The sequence below is a fragment of the Heptranchias perlo genome, chromosome 4 (assembly GCF_035084215.1).
Source record: "Heptranchias perlo isolate sHepPer1 chromosome 4, sHepPer1.hap1, whole genome shotgun sequence".
Lineage (NCBI taxonomy): Eukaryota > Metazoa > Chordata > Chondrichthyes > Hexanchiformes > Hexanchidae > Heptranchias > Heptranchias perlo.
In genome coordinates, this window is record NC_090328.1 from 21,036,885 (window position 1) to 21,058,719 (window position 21,835).

General features: G+C 45.9%; 1 protein-coding gene across 9 annotated transcripts in view; it reads left to right on the forward strand.

Annotated features, from left to right (window-relative positions):
• LOC137320757 (teneurin-3) overlaps nt 1-21,835 on the forward strand; it is a 736,578-nt gene that overhangs the window by 474,404 nt on the left and 240,339 nt on the right. For all 9 annotated transcript variants that reach the window (XM_067982528.1, XM_067982531.1, XM_067982534.1 and 6 more), the window contains one exon: nt 1,526-1,744. In XM_067982528.1, the coding sequence (XP_067838629.1) occupies nt 1,526-1,744 (219 nt within the window). The remainder of the gene's footprint in view (nt 1-1,525; nt 1,745-21,835) is intronic.

A 21,835-nucleotide genomic window follows, 5' to 3' on the forward strand; every position in this document is an offset into this window, starting at 1 on the left:
TGTGAAAATACCAAACTGACTGGGTTAAAGGGGAGTGACATGTTTGGATTTAGTGTTCATCCATACTGACTGCTGGTTACTCAAGGGACAAGATCCCTTTTTCATGGCTCTGAATCAAACCTGTCAAAAACCTTTTTTTTCCTAAACCTTGCCTTCTCTATTAGTGCAGTGCAACTTCTGTTACTTTAGCTTTGATTCTGTTTAAGACCGTGGCAGATTTTGACAGTTGTCATCTCAGGTTAAATGTTAGATATAATTTAAATGTTTTGATGTTGTGGGCAGTGTAACAGAGAAAAGTGTACAGACACTGGGCTCCGAAAGGGATATCTGCAGCCAAACATGGCTGGAACAGCTGTCAGGTTCTGACACCATGTGTGCGCAAGCTGGGGACAGCACAACTGTTTAAAAGACGCTTATAGAAAGAATTACTAATGAGAACTCCCTTTGAAAGTGTCACATCCAAGCAGCTTACAGAAGCATAACCACCCTTTACACATTTGACAGAGGTAATATTTGTTGGTAGTTAATACCCTATTGATTTTCACTAATTAGTACTGATGCCAAGACTTGAGCAGGGCAAAACTGCCCATTCACAGCCTCAGTAATACTTCAAAGTATTTGGTTCTGAAATAATGCTCTGACAGATAGCTCCCTGATAATGCAGCGTTTAAATTTGCCATCAGAGGTGCTCCCACTATCAGCTGCATTCCTCAGTGTAAATGACTCAACCTGCAGGTATTAAGGGTTAAAGAACCAAGACGGGTAGATGGAGTTGAGATACAGCTCAGCCATAATCTAATTGAATGGCAGAACAGGCTCGAGGGGCTGAATGGCCTACACGTGTTCCTACGTTCCTAACCGACTGTGCCATATACCCACTGGAATGCAGGACTGCGAGTCTGCCGTTGGATTCAGGGGTCTGTTGCAGTAAGCATCGGGTTAGCCCTGTGTGTTTGTGCTGTTCAGCAACCAGGTCTCTGCAATTGGCATCAGAGCCCAACAGTGCAAGGGGACTGACCCCCGACGAGTAAAGTAAAAGGGGGCAGGGGGAGCAGCTCACAGAAATCATTCTCCTGAAATGGGAACAAATAGCACAGTAAAAAAAAAATCTTAAAGCTCAAATGCAAGTCTTCTACTAACTCTTAAGCATTGCCATGTCCAGAGAGGCTGTAGTAAATATTTGGGTCTCTTTCTGTGTTCATTAGAAGCCACGCACTGAGATTATTTGTGCTTTTATTGAAGCTAGCTAATATGTGTAATTGTTCAACTCGTTGTACTACAAAATCCAAACGCACTTTGTAGAAAGGATTAACATGCAGAAAACATCTATCTGTTCAATCCTTTATTTTGCTCGACTTAACATGAGACAATAGCAGCAAACTGGTTTCTTTGTCTGGTGGCGTTTGAATCCATTTCTATCCATTTTTGCTCTTGAATGTTTCACTTGTGCAGCTTGTTTGACAGTGGAAAGTAATGCTTTGCTTTTACCATCACACACCAAAACCCTCATTTTATTTCTCCTCAGGTCCTCCCATGCCATCCTCCTCCTCCTCGTCCAGTCCATCAGCCATTGAGCAGTCCGGTTCCCCACTTTCATCGCCCAATGTCAATGGCAACCAAAGGCAGTTGCTTGGTAACAGTGGCACGCAGCCGGTTCATGATTCTGACTCAGACGATGAGGAATACAATGCAAATTCATATCTAGCTCAGGCCAGTTCAGGCACGGTCTGTGTGCCCAGTAATGGTAAGAAATTGCCTGCTCTTATCAACTCCTCTTGTCTCTTGGCACTTTCTAACTTCTGAGCAATTCTTTTATCTGGAAGAGGTTTGGGAGTGCCGGCCTACTTGACAACTTACCTCCCAGCCTCTTACTAAACAGCTCTCCTCTGCACTTACTCCTAACGATTGGCTTCATTGCACGGCAAGCCGCTTTTCTCTATCCGTGTGCACGACTGACATACATCTGTTTGTCACTTACCCATTAAGGGCTGAGACAAGTACTAACCCCATTTTGTTAAAGCACATTCAGATCTGAGTTGCGGGCAAGTCAGTCACCCTCTTGGCTTGCTATTTAACTGAGGAATGCCGTTGTTGGATACAATGACCGTGGAAGCGGCAATTCTCCAGCACAAAAAAAAAATTCCAATAACATTTTTCTTCAGCTAGTGGTGATGAGAATACACACAGGGATTGCTCGATCGGAGACTTGTGTTTAAGCACCAGCTCTGTTGGCAGTTTGCCAGCTATTGCATTTAAACAAGGTGCTTCAAAAATCAAGACATTCTTACACGGCTATTGGCTTGCTGTTTAGGGAAACAAACCATTGAAGCATACTTTAATGCGCCACTGTAGGATATATTCGATCTGAATGGGGCACATAATAATAACCCCAGTTGAGACTCTTTTGGTCGTTTTCTCTTTCTTCACAATCTAATTTTCTTCCGGGAATGCAGTGATTACATACTTTAGTCTATGATTATTTTGTTTATTATTTTGTGCTGTGAGCGTGGCGAGATTTTGGTTCTTTGTTTTTTTTAGTTTGGAAAGAAAACGAAAGACACAATAACAAATGAGATGGTTTGTATTTTGCTTTGAATTTTGGCTAACTAGGAGGGGGTGATTCAATGTTTTTGACTATATTTTTAGGTTAGTTCACTTTGCCGTTCGATTCCAGAGACGGTATATGTACTTTGTTGGTGTTAAGTAATGTTCCCTTTTGTTTCTGATGGCCTGATCTTTGCTGACTGTACAAACTGCAGCTGGTGGCAAGACAACTGTCCGTTTACTGTTGGCAACCTTTTAAAATATAAAATTATCTTTTAAATATCCTGAGGCTGAAAGAAACGTAATCATTGACTGACACTCTTGTGGGTTGCGAATTTATGCACTGTGGTACTGCACATTCTTGTCAACCATGGCTCAATGGGTAGCTCTGTTGTTTCTGAGTCAGAGGTTGTGCGTTCAAGTCCCACTCCAGGGACTTGAGCACAAATCCAGACTGACACTCCAGTGCAGTACTGAGGGAGTACTGCGTTGTCGGTGGTGCCGTCTTTTGGATGAGACTTTAAACCAAGGCCCCATCTATCCTCTCAGGTGGATGTAAAAGGTTTAACACCTCATCCGAAAGATGGCATCTATCACCGTGCAGCACTGGATTATGTGCTCAAGACCCTGGAGTGGGATTGAACCAACACCCTCCTGACTCAGGCGAGAGTGCTCCCCACTGAGCCAAGGCTGACACCTGGGCAATATGGCTGGAATGTCTCTTTCTCTTTGACAGCTTTATCCATGGGGCTTAGGGTAGAATACATTCCAAAGTGGTGGTACTCTAATAGTAAAGCTTTAAAAAATTGTCAGTAGGGAGTCTACAAAGGGCTGGTCTCCTGTTTTGCATGGTAGATGGCACCATTTTTGAAATGGGCAAAGGGGGCAAACATCGCTCTCAGCCAATCTCCACCCATTGTGTGCCATGCCTAAAGTGCTCTCGTCAAAAATGGGAGAGAACTTTTTCATATAATGTGGTGTAGTGTAATGTAAATGAACACAGGAGTGCTTTTCCCCCATGTGGCCATCTGGGCTCTTACCCAGAATCCCATGGTCTTCCTGAACCACATGGACTTCCACGATAATATCCCAGTCAAAGACCAGCAACACAGGATCCTGCAGGTCCTTTCCAGGCAGCAGTCATGGTACCTTCATTTTAAGATAACCCTCTCTGCCAAGGCTATTTGGAGATCATGTTAGGTAGCAAGGTAGTTCCTTGATTAAGAAAGGGAAGTTAGATTATGAAAAGAAATTAGCAAAAAATATAAAAACAGATAGCAAGAGTTTCTATAGTTATATAAAAAGAAAAAGGGTGGCTAAGGCAAACATAGGTCCCTTAGAGGATGAGACCGGGAAATTAATGGTGGGAAACATGGAGATGGCAAAAATGCTGAACAAATATTTTGTTTCAGTCTTTACAGTAGAGGACACTAAGAATATCCCAACACTGGACAAACAGGGGACTCTCGGGGGGGAGGAGCTAAATACGATTAAAATCACTCAGGAGATGGTACTCAGTAAAATAATGGGACTCAAGGCGGATAAATCCCCTGGACCTGATGGCTTCCATCCTAGGGTCTTGAGGGAAGTGGCAGTAGGGATTGTGGATGCTTTGGTGATAGTTTTCCAAAATTCCCTGGACTCAGGAGAGGTCCCGGCAGATTGGAAAACTGCTAATGTAACACCGTTATTTAAAAAGGGTAGTAGGCAGAAGGCTGGAAATTATAGGCCAGTTAGCTTAACATCTGTGGTGGGTAAAATTTTGGAGTCTATTATTAAGGAGACAGTAACGGAACATTTAGATAAGCATAATTTAATAGGACAAAGTCAGCATGGCTTTATGAAGGGGAAGTCATGTCTGACAAATTTGCTTGAGTTCTTCGAGGATATAACGTATAGGGTGGATAAAGGGGAACCAGTGGACGTAGTGTATTTAGACTTCCAGAAGGCATTCGACAAGGTGCCACATAAAAGATTATTACTTAAGATAAAAAATCACGGGATTGGGGGTAATATTCTGGCATGGGTGGAGGATTGGTTATCGAACAGGAAGCAGAGAGTTGGGATAAATGGTTCATTTTCGGACTGGCAACCAGTAACCAGTGGTGTTCCACAGGGGTCGGTGCTGGGTCCCCAACTCTTTACAATCTATATTAACGATTTGGAGGAGGGGACCGAGTGCAACATATCAAAATTTGCAGATGATACAAAGATGGGAGGGAAAGTAGAGAGTGAGGAGGACATAAAAAACCTGCAAGGGGATATAGACAGGCTGGGTGAGTGGGCGGAGATTTGGCAGATGCAATATAATATTGGAAAATGTGAGGTTATGCACTTTGGCAGGAAAAATCAGAGAGCAAGTTATTTTCTTAATGGCGAGAGACTGGAAAGTACTGCAGTACAAAGGGATCTGGGGGTCCTAGTGCAAGAAAATCAAAAAGTTGGTATGCAGGTGCAGCAGGTGATCAAGAAAGCCAACGGAATGTTGGCTTTTATTGCTAGGGGGATAGAATATAAAAACAAGGAGGTATTGCTGCAGTTATATAAGGTATTGGTGAGACCGCACCTGGAATACTGCATACAGTTTTGGTCTCCATACTTAAGAAAAGACATACTTGCTCTCGAGGCAGTACAAAGAAGGTTCACTCGGTTAATCCCGGGGATGAGGGGGCGGACATATGAGGAGAGGTTGAGTAGATTGGGACTCTACTCATTGGAGTTCAGAAGAATGAGAGGCGATCTTATTGAAACATATAAGATTGTGAGGGGTCTTGATCGGGTGGATGCAGTAAGGATGTTCCCAAAGATGGGTGAAACTAGAACTAGGGGGCATAATCTTAGAATAAGGGGCTGCTCTTTCAAAACTGAGATGAGGAGAAACTTCTTCACTCAGAGGGTGGTGGGTCTGTGGAATTTGCTGCCCCAGGAAGCTGTGGAAGCTACATCATTAGATAAATTTAAAACAGAAATAGACAGTTTCCTAGAAGTAAAGGGAATTGGGGGTTATGGGGAGCGGGCAGGAAATTGGACATGAAGCTGAGTTCGGATCGGTCAATGCCCTGTGGGTGGCGGAGAGGGCCCAGGGGCTATGTGGCCGGGTCCTGCTCCGACTTCTTGTGTTCTTTAGATTTGTGGTTGGGATCAGATCAGCCATGATCTTATTGAATGGCGGAGCAGGCTCGAGGGGCCGATTGGCCTACTCCTGCTCCAATTTCTTATGTTCTTATGTTCTTTGAGACTTGCAGCTATCCTCTTCAGCTCAGGCACATGACTGCGATGCCTTGGAGAGGGTGCAGAGGAGATTTACCAGAATGGTACCAGGGGTGAGGGACTTCAGTTATGTGGAGTGATTAGAGATGCAGTGATTGTCCTCCTTAGAGCAGAGAAGGTTATGGGGAGGTTTAATAGAGGTGTTCTTAATGAATACTTTGCGTCTGTCTTCACAAGAGAGAGGGACAATGTAGAGATTGGAGTTAAGGAAGAGGAGTGTGAAGTATTGGATGGGATAAGCATAGTGAGAGAGGAAGTATTAAGGGGTTTAGCATCTTTGAAAGTAGATAATCGCCAGGCCCCGGTGAAATGTATTCCAGGCTGCGAAGAGGAGCAAGGGAGGAAATAACGGAGGATCTGACCATCATTTTCCAATCCTCACTGGCTACAGGCGTGGTGCCGGTGGATTGGAGGACTGCTAACGTTGTACCATTGTTTAACAGGGGAGAAAGAGATGGACCGAGTAATTATAGGCCAGTCAGTCTAACCTCGGTGGTGGACAAATTATTGCAATCATTTCTGAGGATCAGCATAAATCGTCATTTAGAAAGGCACGGATTAATCAAGGACAGTCAGCATGGATTTGTTAAGGGAAGGCCGTGTCTGACTAACTTGATTTTACACAGCGAATGGTTAGGACTTGGAATGCACTGCCCAAGGGAGTGGTGGAGGCAGATTCAATCATGGCCTTCAAAAGGGAACTGGATAAATACTTGAAATGAAAAAATTTGCAGGGCTACGGGGAAAGGGCGGGGGAGTGGGTCTAGCTGGATTGGTTTGCACAGAGCCGGCGCAGACTCGATGGGCCGAATGGCCTCCTTCCATGTTGTAACCTTCCTTAGATTCTATGATTGAATTTTTTGAGCAGGTAACAAGGAGCGTCGATGAGCATAACATGTTTGATTAGTGTACATGGATTTTAGCAAGGCTTTTGACAAGGTCCCACATGGCAGACTGGTCAAAAAAGTAAAAGCCCATGGGATCCAAGGGAAAGTGGCTATTTGGATCCAAAATTGGCTCAGTGGAAGGAAGCAAAGAGTAATGGTTAACGGGTGTTTTTGAGACTGGAAGGCTGTTTCCATTGGGGTCCCGCAAGGCTCTGTACTAGGTCCCTTGCTTTTTGTAGTATATATATTAATGATTTGGGCTTGAATGTGAGGGGCTTGATCAAGAAGTTTGCAGATGGTACAAAAATTGGCCGTGTGGTTGATAGTGAGGAGGAAAGCTGTGGACTGCAGGAAGATATCAATGGACTGGTCAAGTGGGCAGAAAAGTGGCAAATGGAATTCAATCCAGAGAAGTGTGAGGTAATGCATTTGGGGAGGGCAAACAATGCAAGGGAATGCACAATAAATGGGAGGATCCTGAGAGGTGTTGAGGAACAGAGGGTCCTTGGAGTGCATGTGCACAGATCCCTGAAGGTAGGAGGGCAGGTAGACAGGTGGTTAAAAAGGGATACTTTTCTTCATTGGTCGAGGCATAGAATATGAGAGCAGGGAGGTTATGCTTGAACTGCATAAAACATTGGTTAGGCCACAGCTTGAGTACTGCGTTCAGTTCTGGTCACCACATTACAGGATAGATGTGATTGCACTAGAGAGGGTACAGAGGAGATTTACCAGGATGTTGCCAAGGCTGGAGAATTTTAGCTATGAGAAAAGATTGGATAGGCTGGGGTTGTTTTCTTTGGAACAAAGGAGGCAAAGGGGAGATTGAATTGAGATCTATAAAATTGTCACGGGACTAGATAGAGTGGATAGGGAGGACCTATTTCCCTTAGCAGAGGGGTCTGACCAGGGGGCATAGATTTAAAGTAATTGGTAGAAGGATTGGACGGGAGCTGAGGAGAAAATCTTTGAGCCAGAGGGTGATGGGGGTCTGGAACTCACGGCCTGAAAGGGTGTTAGAGGCAGAAACCCTCAACTCATTTAAAAAGTACTTGTATGTGCACTTGAAGTGCCGTAACCTACAGGGCTATGGACCAAGTGGGATTAAGCTGGATAGCTCTTTTTTGGCCGGCAAGGACACGATGGGCCGAATGGCCTCCTTCTGTGCCATAACTTTCTATAATTCCATGATTCTATGTTCAAAATTCTATGGGGTTTTAATAGAGTAGGTAGGGAGAAACTGTTTCCATTGGCAGGAAGGTCGGTCACCAGCACCTAAATGAGGAAAAAACATTTATACAGCAAGTTGTTATGATCTGGAATTCACTGCCTGAAAGAGTGATGGATGCAGATTCAAAAGCAACTTTCAAACGGGAATTGGATATGTGCATGTAAAGGAGAAATTTGCAGTGCTAAGGGGAAAGAGCAGGGGAGTGGGACTAATTAGATAGCCCTTTCAAAGAGCTGGCACAGACACAGTGGGCCGAATGGTGGCCTCCTCTGCTGTATGATTCTAAGAGCAGCTGCTGAGCTACTAGAGGCACTTTCAAGCTGACGGGACTTGGTCTGAAAGGTATGGTTCTGTAAGTATGAGTATATCAGGCTGTGCTTGACCAGCCTGTGGGCGAGCTCTCCCAACTTTGGCAGCCGTTCCCAGATGTTAGTGAGGTCGACTTAGCAGGGTGGACTGGGCTGGTTGTGCCTTTATTGTGTCCTGATTCGATATTGTGCTGGCCTGGACAGCTACATCGGGACATCTACTTGGGGCTGGCAGCTCGTCGGTTGTATTTAAATGAGGCCTGACCCTCAAATTGGTTCAGGGCCTCCGATGCACCTTCTGGCAGTCGGCCCATGCATCCCGCAAGCTATCCACCCAAATGATAAAATACCTTCTAATGTTACTTTTAAATGCAGATCTCATGAGTTTTGAATCCCACTGTTCCGCAGCTGAGGAAGGACGTACGTTGGCCCTTCCCATCAGGAGGTTTCTGCTCCTCCTTTCTTAGCATTAGGTGCCAGCCATGACTCAGTTGGTAGCACTCTCACCTCTGAGTCAGAAGCTATGGGTTCAAGTCCCAGTCCAGAGACTTGAGCACAAAATCTAGGCTGACACTCCAGTGCAGTACTGAGGGAGTGCTGCACAGTTGGAGATGCCGTCTTTTGAATGAGGCATTAAACCCAGGCCCCGCCTCCTCTCTCAGGTGGACGTAAAAGATACCATGGCACTATTTCAAAGAAGAGCGGGGAGTTCTCCCCAGTGTGCTGGCCAATATTTATCCTTCAACCAACTTCACTAATACAGATTATCTGGTCATTACCTCGTTGCTGTTTGTGGGACCTTGCTGTTCGCAAATTGGCTGCCGTGTTTCCTGCATTACAACAGTCACTACACTTCAAAAGTATTTCATTTGGCTTTGAGGTTGTGAAAGGTGTTATATAAATGCAAGTTCTTTCTTTCTCTCTTCCATCAGGAGCTTCCTGTTCCTCCTTTCTTAGAATTTAACTCCATTTGCAACAACCCCAATATAATTTTCTCGACTCCTCTGCCCAGCAGTTTATTCCAAACTTGTGTCATTATTTGAGTAAAGAGGGCTGATTTTTCTCTGTTTTATGCCTGGGAAAAAGGGGTGAGACCTTTGCTGCTGGGTCATCGCCCATTTGCGTTGCATGGGATCACCAGGGGAGAGAGCGCAAAGCATTTGTGCCTACAACAGGTGCAAGCATGGGGTCCGATGCAAATGAGGGGGGGAGGTATGTCGCACCACCTCATGACTCATTTTCCTCTGTCAGCGGGTGGGTGGGCAACGATTTGCAGGCTTGTGAAGGAAAAGTGGGTCTTAGGCCTTGCCCCCATCCCCCACTCAAACAAAAGAATCTGAGAGGGGCAGGCAGTAAGTACGTGGAGGGCCTAAAAAGTTAATGTCCTTTTTGTAATAGATCTTGCAGTGGAGCTTCAGGGCTTAAGACCTTCTGGCTGCTGCTTTTGGACAGCTTATTAAAGTGACTTGAACCCGGAAATACAGGCGGGTTCATGACATGTCAGGTGGAACACACTTAGTGTGTGCTCCTACTGAATAGCACTGAGTCGGGGGGGGAGAGCGGGGAGATAGAAAAAAATTGGCTCTAAGAAGCTTCCTCCAATATATCTGTTTTAAATTTACTCTTCACTAATGTAACTTCATGTCTCCCAAGTCTATTTTCCTGACATATTTTGAAATACTATTCTGACTTTACCTTATCTATCGACATCATTTAATATTTTATGGGCCTCAACAATGTCCCCTGGTTCTGCTTTCCTGACTTACTTTGAAATAGTATTTTGAGTTTACCTTATCTATCTATATACCATTTAATATTTTATATGTACCTCTGCAAGATCCCAACTCCTTAGCCATCTTCTCTCTAAACTGTAGAGCTGAAGTGTCTGTAATCTTTCCTCACAGCTGATCCTCTTTGGACTCAGGATCAGCTTTATCTGAACCCTTCCCAATTCATGTGGATTTTTTTTTTGTCATGTGATGGTCTGAACTGGACACCATACTGACTTCTTGCCAAAGTCTTTTATTAGCATTTTTAATCACCGTATCACATTGTCGAGAGAATGAAAGTGACCAATCTCTGATTATTCACTTTCTAAATCTTCCTGTGCTAATTCAGTACTGACTATTGCATATTTATGTTCCTCATTTTGTGACCTTTGTGCTATGCTTTACATTTTACAGTGTGAAATTTTAATTTGTCACTTGACCAATTGTATAAATGATCCAAACCCTTCTGCAGATGTTTTGCTGTATCCTCTATCTGGTAAACTACATTTCCTTTTGGTATCCAGGCCATTAATGTAGATTAGAAGCAACAAAATTCTAAGCACCAATTGCACTCTCAACACCTCACTGACTTTTCACCCATCACGAGTGCTCTTGTTTCCCATTTTGTAGCTAACTTCCTATCCAGTCTCATGTTCTCTTAACCAATCCCATTTTCTAGCCTGGAGCCATAGGCTGTTCTGGATGGAGCTTGAGTCCTCATTGTGACACCATGATGCAGATATGCGTATCTGGCCAAATGCGTTGTTTCCTTGGCCCACTCACTGCACATGCAACATCATGACACCAGCACTTTGCACGCACGCACTGACCAAGCAGTCACAGCAAGCCTGGACGTGCACTGAATATTGGGATCAAGTCGGCAGCCAGTTTATGCACAGTCACTGTTGAAGTGATAACACAGGAAAGTGTGCACTTAGATCAATCTCCCAGGACCCAGCCAACAATATAAAAGCACCCTTCAGTTTGATTAGAATTCTTTGATGCCTAAAGTTTTCGGAAAGTCCAAATAAACGATAACACAGGGAGTTCCATGTCTGTGACGAGGACAAAAGAAGTAAAGGAAGCTTGTTAGGCAGGGTCTTTCCCTATTAATACTATGCAGCTATTTGTTGTCACAGTATAGCTGTACAATTGAAGTACTCTTGCAACCTATCATTACAATCGCTTGCCATATTTTAGCCTGCTTTTGATGTTTGGTTTACGAGGCAGTAGCTTCCTGGGTAGGCTTATTGCCCCTTTTGGACGTAGACATTACAGGGGAGATTTTTCACCTTGTCACATGCGGGGAGCACATATCATTGGAACTTAGAAACAGGAGTAGGCCATTTAGCCCCTCGAGCCTGTTCTGCCATTCAATGAGATCATGGCTGATCTGTGACCTAACTCCATATACCTGCCTTAGCCCCAAATCCCTTAATACCTTTGGTTAACAAAAATCTATCAATCCCAGGATTTAAAATAAACAATTGAGCTAGCATCAACTGCTGATTGCAGAAGAGAATTCCAAACATCTACTACCCTTTGCGTGTAGAAGTGTTTCCTAACTTAACTCCTGAAAGTCCTGTCTCTAATTTTTAGGCTATGTCCCCTAGTCCTGGACTCCCAAACCGGCAGAAATAGTTTCTCTCCATCTACCCTATCAGTTCCCTTTAATATCTTGAAAACTTCAATCAAATCACCTTAATATTCTAAATTCCAGGGAATACAACCCTCGTTTGTGTAATCTCTCCTTGTAATTTAACCCTTGGAGTGCAGGTATCATTCCAGTAAATCTACGCTGCACTCCCTCCAAGGCCAATATATCTTTCCAAAGGTGCGGTGACCAGAACTGAACACAATACTCCAGGTGTCGTCTAACCAGGGCTTTGTTTGGCTGTATTCTAGTCCTCTAGATATAAAGGCCAGCATTCCATTTGCCTTTTTGATGATTTTCTATACCTGTCCATGACATTTTAATGATCTATGTACATGGATCCCTAAGTCTCTTTGGACCTCCACTGTTTCGAGCTTTTCACCATTTAGAAAGTACTCTGATCTATCCTTTTTCGGTCCTAAGTGGATGACCTCACACTTGCCTACATTGAAATCCATTTGCCACAGTTTTGCCCGTTCACTGAATCTGTTAATATCTCTCTATAATTTTATGCTTTCATCTACACTGCTTACAGTGCTGCCTATAAGAACATAAGCAACAGGACCAGGAGCAGGCCATACGGCCCCTCAATCCTCCTCTGCCATTCAATGAGATCAAGGCTGATCTTCGACCTCAACTCCACTTTCCCTCCCAATCCCCATATCCCCTGATTCCTCTAGAATCCAAAAATCTATCTATCTCAGCCTTCAATATATTAATGACTCAGCAACCACAGCCCTCTGGGGTAGAGAATTCCATAGATTCACAACCCTCTGCGTGAATAAATTCCTCCTCAGCTCAGTCTTGAATGGCTGACCCCTTATCCTGCGAATATGCCCCCTAGTTCTAGACTCTCAAGCCAGGGGAAGCTTGGATATATGGCTCTCTATCCCATCATCTAAGTCATTAATAAATACAGTGAATAGTTGAGGCCCCAACACAGATCCCTGTGGGAAACCACTGGTCACATCCTGCCAATTTGAGTACCTGTCCATTATCCCGCCTCTCTCTCTACCACTCATCCAATTTCCTAACCAGGTTAATAATTTGCCCTCAATTCCATAAACTCCAGCTGTAGCTAAAAGTCTCTTATGAGGGCCTTCTCGAAGTCCACATAAACAACATATCGGGGAATTGCACATTCCCAGCCCACTATTTTCCACCCATTAAAATTAAGGAAAAATCCTGAGCTGCGGATGCTTGGCGCCCATTTTACTCCCAGAAAACTGGCACAATGCATACCAATTTCTATCCTGCTGAGCACTGAGGAGTCACAACTCAGTAACTGTCCACGATGGGGGGAGGGAGGTGACACACAATAATAGCAATTCCCCACAACGCTCACGTGCGCTTCTGTCACCAGTTGGATGTGAGCAGAGGAACACTCTGTGGCTGGAAAGAAGCAGCAACACTCTTCGGTAAATGTGAAGAGTTTGAAAGAGCTTGAGAGTGTGTCCTGACTGACTGAACCAACTACATCCATCGGCGTTTGGAAAGTGGTGCTGGTTAAACTTTGAACCCATTGTCTGTGTCACAACTTGAGAGGGAGAAGGGACCGAGGCAGTGCCATCATATCAGTGGAGAGGAGAGAAAGAAGGGAACAAAGCTTGTGCAAAAGATGGATTTATTTTACTGTTGAAGTATTCCCTTATTTTAACCTGCTAAATTGAATCAATTCCGAGTGAGGGGGGGAATCATTGATGCTCCCGCTCGCCCCAAGCATCTCTGCAATTCCATGGATTGGGACAAAGTCACCAAGGATTTTCTACAGATTTCTGATGGTCTTGCTTCTCTGATGACAGCTGGTGACCTTGGCACCTATAGTCATGAAGACTGTACCATTACACACCTATTATGTGGTCACATACAAACTTCTTTGGATGTGTTAATAGCCAATTGATCCAAGGTGAGAATTAGATGATGTGTCCTTTAACTTCAGTCATGCGGATTGTCATTTTCTAAATGAGGTGTCTAACTGTCAGCTGGCAAATAACATTTTTCTTTTCACTTCAAAAAGAGACTCATGTTTTACAGATTTCTCTGCTTTAGCTGCACAACTTGTACAACCTCAAGGGATGGAATATATCCATCTCGATTTGCAGATACATTCTGTTGTGGCACGGTGACTCGCTTAAGAATTTTATCTCTTCTCCCTCTGTGGGGGTAGCGCCCAGTGCCTGCCAGCCAGCTTCCCCTGACAGCACATTTCAACTCTGGAGCTCACAGTGTGGGGGATTGTGGTTGTGAACCCTCAAAACATGGCATTCTATACTACAGTACATTGTTGTAGTAGTTAGTAGTAGTAATAGTTGTAGTCATGCTTGTTATAGTTACAGTTGCGGTTGTGGTAGTAGTTATACTAATACTTTTTTTTATTCGTACATGGCATGTGGGCGGCGCTGGCAAGGCCAGCATTTATTGCCCATCCCTAATTGCCCTTGAGAAGGTGGTGGTGAGCCACCTTCTTGAACCGCTGCAGTCCGTGTGGTGAAGGTTCTCCGACAGTGCTGTTAGGAAGGGAGTTCCAGGATTTTGACCCAGCGACGTTGAAGGAACGGTGATATATTTCCAAGTCGGGATGGTGTGTGACTTGGAGGGGAACGTGCAGGTGGTGTTGTTCCCATGTGCCTGCTGCTCTTGTCCTTCTAGGTGGTCGAGGTCGCGGGTTTGGGAGGTGCTGTCGAAGAAGCCTTGGCGAGTTGCTCCAGTGCTGCCACAGTGTGCCGGTGGTGATGGGAGTGAATGTTTAGGGTGGTGGATGGGGTGCGAATCAGGCGGCCTGCTTTGTCCTGGATGGTGTCGAGCTTCTTGAGTGTTGTTGGAGCTGCACTCACCCAGGCAAGTGGAGAGTATTCCATCACACTCCTGACTTGTGCCTTCTAGATGGTGTCCTGATGTCGTGAAAGGCGATATATAAATTCAAGTCTTTCTTTTGCAATAGTATTTGTTGTAGTAGTATTTTTTGCTGTTGTTATAGTTGTAGGAGTACTTGTAGTTATAGGTACAGTATTACTTGTAGTTTTAGTAGTAATACTTGTTGCTGCAGTGCTTGTCGTTATAGTTGTACTTGTTGTAGTTACAGTTGTAGTATGGTTTGCCCCATCCTGTGTTTTTAAATTCTCTGAGGTTGAAATCGCAAGATGTAAAATTCATACCAAAAGTGTTATTGCATTCATAGGAAGTGCTCTGTCTGCTATTTTAATGATGTGGAGATGCCGGTGATGGACTGGGGTTGACAATTGTAAACAATTTTACAACACCAAGTTATAGTCCAGCAATTTTATTTTAAATTCACAAGCTTTCGGAGATTTTCTCCTTCCTCAGGCAAATGTTTCAAGATCTCCTTGAAGCCTACGCATTTATACATATTGAACAATAATACATGGTGTTTACAGACTGCCCCTGCAACTGCCCGTTGTCAAGGCAATCACCGTGTTCAGACAGAGAGGTGTTACCTGCAGAACCTCCGAATACACATTCAACAAAAAAACAAACAGGGAAAAAAAACAGAGAAAAAAAAACACAGAGAGAGGCAGAAACATCCGGAAGGCAGAGAGAGCCAGCAAATGACCCATTATATTAAAAACAGATAACATTTGTTCGCTGGTGGGGTAACGTGTAGCGTGACATGAACCCAAGATCCCGGTTGAGGCCGTCCTCATGGGTGCGGAACTTGGCTATCAATTTCTGCTCGACGATTTTGCGTTGTCGTGTGTCTCGAAGGCCGCCTTGGAGTACGCTTACCCGAAGGTCGGTGGATGAATGTCCATGACTGCTGAAGTGTTCCCCGACTGGGAGGGAACCCTCCTGTTTGGCGATTGTTGCGCGGTGTCCGTTCATCCGTTGTCGCAGCGTCTGCATGGTCTCGCCAATGTACCATGCTCTGGGGCATCCTTTCCTGCAACGTATGAGGTAGACAACGTTGGCTGAGTCACAGGAGTATGAACCATGCACCTGGTGGGTGGTGTCATCTCGTGTGATGGTGGTATCTGTGTCGATGATCTGGCATGTCTTGCAGAGGTTACCGTGGCAGGGTTGTGTGGCGTCGTGGACGCTGTTCTCTTGAAAGCTAGGTAGTTTGCTGCGAACGATGGTCTGTTTGAGGTTGGGTGGCTGTTTAAAGGCGAGTAGTGGAGGTGTGGGGATGGCCATAGCGAGGTGTTTGTCCTCATTGATGACATGTTGAAGGCTGCGGAGAACATGGCGTAGTTTCTCCGCTCCGGGGAAGTACTGGACGACAAAGGGTACTCTGTTGGTTGCGTCCCGTGTTAGTCTCCTGAGGAGGTCTATGCGATTTTTTGCTGTGGCCCGTCGGAACTGTCGATCGATGAGTCGAGCGTCATATCCCGTTCTTACTAGGGCGTCTTTCAGCGTCTGTAGGTGTCCATCGCGTTCCTCCTCGTCTGAGCAGACCCTGTGTATTCGCAGGGCCTGTCCATAGGGGATGGCCTCTTTGACGTGGTTAGGGTGGAAGCTGGAAAAGTGGAGCATCGTGAGGTTGTCCGTGGGCTTGCGGTAGAGTGAGGTGCTGAGGTGCCCGTCTTTGATGGAGATTCGTGTGTCCAAGAAAGAAACTGATTCTGAGGAGTAGTCCATGGTGAGCTTGATGGTGGGATGGAACTTGTTGATGTTATCGTGTAGTCTCTTTAGTGATTCCTTGCCGTGGGTCCATAGAAAGAAAATGTCGTCGATGTATCTGGTGTATAGTGTTGGTTGGAGGTCTTGTGCAGTGAAGAAGTCCTGCTCGAACTTGTGCATGAAAATGTTGGCGTATTGGGGTGCGAATTTGGTCCCCATGGCTGTTCCGTGTGTTTGGGTAAAGAACTGGTTATCGAAGGTGAAGACATTGTGATCCAGGATGAAGCGGATGAGTTGTAGGATGGCTTCCGGAGATTGGCTGTTGTTGGTGTTGAGTATTGATGCTGTCGCAGCGATGCCGTCATCGTGGGGGATACTGGTGTATAGTGCCGAGACGTCCATCGTGGTGAGAAGTGTTCCTGGTTCAACTGGTCCGTGGGTACTGAGTTTTTGTAGGAAGTCTGTAGTGTCACGACAGAAGCTGGGGGTTCCCTGTACGATGGGTTTCAGGATGCCCTCGATGTATCCAGAGAGGTTCTCACACAGGGTTCCGTTGCCTGATACGATGGGACGTCCGGGTGTGTTGGCTTTGTGTATCTTTGGGAGGCAGTAGAAGTCTCCCACGCGGGGATTACGTGGGATGAGAATGCGTAGGATGCTTTGAAGGTCTGGATCGAAGGTCTTGATCAGTTTGTTGAGCTGGTGGGTGTGTTCTTTGGTCGGATCTGCGGGTAACCGTCTGTAGTGTTCCTGGTTGTCCAGTTGTCGGTATGCTTCTTTGCAATAGTCTGTTCTGTTCTGTATGACTATGGCTCCTCCTTTGTCCGCTGGTTTGATGACGATGTTGCGGTTGGTCTTGAGAGCGTTGATGGCGTTGCGTTGTGCTCGGGTGACATTCTGGACTGTCTTCTGAGTGCGGCTGATGAATCTGGCATTGACGCATTTCCTGACAGCTTGAGCATACATGTCCAGCTGAGGGCAGCGACCCTCCGGAGGAGTCCAGTTTGACTCTTTCCTCTTCGGTTGCTGTACCGCGGATCCCTCTGTCTGCTGTTCCGGATCGTCGATTGTCTCATTGGGTTCGCTGCTGAAATCTTGGGGTTTGTGGTAGAATTCCCGGAGCCTCATTCTCCTGATGAATTCCTCTGTGTCCGCCGCGAGACCAATGGGGTCCATTTTGGTAGTGGGGCAGAAATTGAGCCCTCGGCTGAGAACTTCGATTTCGTCTGGTTGAAGGGTGTGGTCGGATAAATTGACAATAGACTTCCCTGTGGTTGCAACCGTGGTACCAGGGGAAGCTTGGTCGTTGCTGGTGGTGATGCCGAGTTTCTCAAGCTTCCTGCTCTTGGTTTTCATGTAGGCAGCGTAGTTCCGTTGCCTCGTCTGTTTGGCGGTATAACGTAGCTGGTCTGCTGTGTCCTGAGTACAGGTTGAGAGTATGGACTCTATCTTGGTTTCGAGGTTGTGGCGTCTGCTGTAGAGTTGGTGTATGAGATGGTTGCGGAGTGTGCGAGAGGTACGGCGGCAGAGTCTCTCAGCGTAATCCGAGTTGTATGTGGACTTGAGTGGGTTCGTGATCTGGAGTCCTTTCGGGATCTTGTCTGCTTTCTTGCAGCTCTGTAAAAACTTGATGTCTGTGTCTAAATGCGCGATCTTCTTGGATATCCTTTCCACTGTGAGCCGGCAGTTTGTGGTGTCGATGGTAGTCATGATGTGGAGATGCCGGTGATGGACTGGGGTTGACAATTGTAAACAATTTTACAACACCAAGTTATAGTCCAGCAATTTTATTTTAAATTCACAAGCTTTCGGAGATTTTCTCCTTCCTCAGGCAAATGTTTCAAGATCTCCTTGAAGCCTACGCATTTATACATATTGAACAATAATACATGGTGTTTACAGACTGCCCCTGCAACTGCCCGTTGTCAAGGCAATCACCGTGTTCAGACAGAGAGGTGTTACCTGCAGAACCTCCGAATACACATTCAACAAAAAAACAAACAGGGAAAAAAAACAGAGAAAAAAAAACACAGAGAGAGGCAGAAACATCCGGAAGGCAGAGAGAGCCAGCAAATGACCCATTATATTAAAAACAGATAACATTTGTTCGCTGGTGGGGTAACGTGTAGCGTGACATGAACCCAAGATCCCGGTTGAGGCCGTCCTCATGGGTGCGGAACTTGGCTATCAATTTCTGCTCGACGATTTTGCGTTGTCGTGTGTCTCGAAGGCCGCCTTGGAGTACGCTTACCCGAAGGTCGGTGGATGAATGTCCATGACTGCTGAAGTGTTCCCCGACTGGGAGGGAACCCTCCTGTTTGGCGATTGTTGCGCGGTGTCCGTTCATCCGTTGTCGCAGCGTCTGCATGGTCTCGCCAATGTACCATGCTCTGGGGCATCCTTTCCTGCAACGTATGAGGTAGACAACGTTGGCTGAGTCACAGGAGTATGAACCATGCACCTGGTGGGTGGTGTCATCTCGTGTGATGGTGGTATCTGTGTCGATGATCTGGCATGTCTTGCAGAGGTTACCGTGGCAGGGTTGTGTGGCGTCGTGGACGCTGTTCTCTTGAAAGCTAGGTAGTTTGCTGCGAACGATGGTCTGTTTGAGGTTGGGTGGCTGTTTAAAGGCGAGTAGTGGAGGTGTGGGGATGGCCATAGCGAGGTGTTTGTCCTCATTGATGACATGTTGAAGGCTGCGGAGAACATGGCGTAGTTTCTCCGCTCCGGGGAAGTACTGGACGACAAAGGGTACTCTGTTGGTTGCGTCCCGTGTTAGTCTCCTGAGGAGGTCTATGCGATTTTTTGCTGTGGCCCGTCGGAACTGTCGATCGATGAGTCGAGCGTCATATCCCGTTCTTACTAGGGCGTCTTTCAGCGTCTGTAGGTGTCCATCGCGTTCCTCCTCGTCTGAGCAGACCCTGTGTATTCGCAGGGCCTGTCCATAGGGGATGGCCTCTTTGACGTGGTTAGGGTGGAAGCTGGAAAAGTGGAGCATCGTGAGGTTGTCCGTGGGCTTGCGGTAGAGTGAGGTGCTGAGGTGCCCGTCTTTGATGGAGATTCGTGTGTCCAAGAAAGAAACTGATTCTGAGGAGTAGTCCATGGTGAGCTTGATGGTGGGATGGAACTTGTTGATGTTATCGTGTAGTCTCTTTAGTGATTCCTTGCCGTGGGTCCATAGAAAGAAAATGTCGTCGATGTATCTGGTGTATAGTGTTGGTTGGAGGTCTTGTGCAGTGAAGAAGTCCTGCTCGAACTTGTGCATGAAAATGTTGGCGTATTGGGGTGCGAATTTGGTCCCCATGGCTGTTCCGTGTGTTTGGGTAAAGAACTGGTTATTGAATACATCTCTGGATACATCGAGGGCATCCTGAAACCCATCGTACAGGGAACCCCCAGCTTCTGTCGTGACACTACAGACTTCCTACAAAAACTCAGTACCCACGGACCAGTTGAACCAGGAACACTTCTCACCACGATGGACGTCTCGGCACTATACACCAGTATCCCCCACGATGACGGCATCGCTGCGACAGCATCAATACTCAACACCAACAACAGCCAATCTCCGGAAGCCATCCTACAACTCATCCGCTTCATCCTGGATCACAATGTCTTCACCTTCGATAACCAGTTCTTTACCCAAACACACGGAACAGCCATGGGGACCAAATTCGCACCCCAATACGCCAACATTTTCATGCACAAGTTCGAGCAGGACTTCTTCACTGCACAAGACCTCCAACCAACACTATACACCAGATACATCGACGACATTTTCTTTCTATGGACCCACGGCAAGGAATCACTAAAGAGACTACACGATAACATCAACAAGTTCCATCCCACCATCAAGCTCACCATGGACTACTCCTCAGAATCAGTTTCTTTCTTGGACACACGAATCTCCATCAAAGACGGGCACCTCAGCACCTCACTCTACCGCAAGCCCACGGACAACCTCACGATGCTCCACTTTTCCAGCTTCCACCCTAACCACGTCAAAGAGGCCATCCCCTATGGACAGGCCCTGCGAATACACAGGGTCTGCTCAGACGAGGAGGAACGCGATGGACACCTACAGACGCTGAAAGACGCCCTAGTAAGAACGGGATATGACGCTCGACTCATCGATCGACAGTTCCGACGGGCCACAGCAAAAAATCGCATAGACCTCCTCAGGAGACTAACACGGGACGCAACCAACAGAGTACCCTTTGTCGTCCAGTACTTCCCCGGAGCGGAGAAACTACGCCATGTTCTCCGCAGCCTTCAACATGTCATCAATGAGGACAAACACCTCGCTATGGCCATCCCCACACCTCCACTACTCGCCTTTAAACAGCCACCCAACCTCAAACAGACCATCGTTCGCAGCAAACTACCTAGCTTTCAAGAGAACAGCGTCCACGACGCCACACAACCCTGCCACGGTAACCTCTGCAAGACATGCCAGATCATCGACACAGATACCACCATCACACGAGATGACACCACCCACCAGGTGCATGGTTCATACTCCTGTGACTCAGCCAACATTGTCTACCTCATACGTTGCAGGAAAGGATGCCCCAGAGCATGGTACATTGGCGAGACCATGCAGACGCTGCGACAACGGATGAACGGACACCGCGCAACAATCGCCAAACAGGAGGGTTCCCTCCCAGTCGGGGAACACTTCAGCAGTCATGGACATTCATCCACCGACCTTCGGGTAAGCGTACTCCAAGGCGGCCTTCGAGACACACGACAACGCAAAATCGTCGAGCAGAAATTGATAGCCAAGTTCCGCACCCATGAGGACGGCCTCAACCGGGATCTTGGGTTCATGTCACGCTACACGTTACCCCACCAGCGAACAAATGTTATCTGTTTTTAATATAATGGGTCATTTGCTGGCTCTCTCTGCCTTCCGGATGTTTCTGCCTTTCTCTGTGTTTTTTTTTCTCTGTTTTTTTTCCCTGTTTGTTTTTTTGTTGAATGTGTATTCGGAGGTTCTGCAGGTAACACCTCTCTGTCTGAACACGGTGATTGCCTTGACAACGGGCAGTTGCAGGGGCAGTCTGTAAACACCATGTATTATTGTTCAATATGTATAAATGCGTAGGCTTCAAGGAGATCTTGAAACATTTGCCTGAGGAAGGAGAAAATCTCCGAAAGCTTGTGAATTTAAAATAAAATTGCTGGACTATAACTTGGTGTTGTAAAATTGTTTACAATTGCTATTTTAATGACAGCATTAACCCATTTAAAAGAAATGCTTTTGTTAAAATGTTAACAAATGAATTTCATACAAATGAATTTCATACATATGTGCTAATGCGTTTGTTACCAATGTGATTCCAGTCCTCCTGCTGCTTCATTCGAGGGTGAGATGACCCTTTGATTTAAAAAAAAAGGGAGAATGAAAGAGAGAGAGAATTTGTATTTATATAGCTCTTTTCATGTGGCCTGGATGTGCTAACTGCTTTTCAGCCTTTGAATTACCATTGAAGTGTAGTTACTCGTGTTATATAGGCAAACACAGCAGCCAATTTGCACACATCTATGATCCCACAAACAGCAGATGAGTTAAATGACCAGCTAATCTGTTT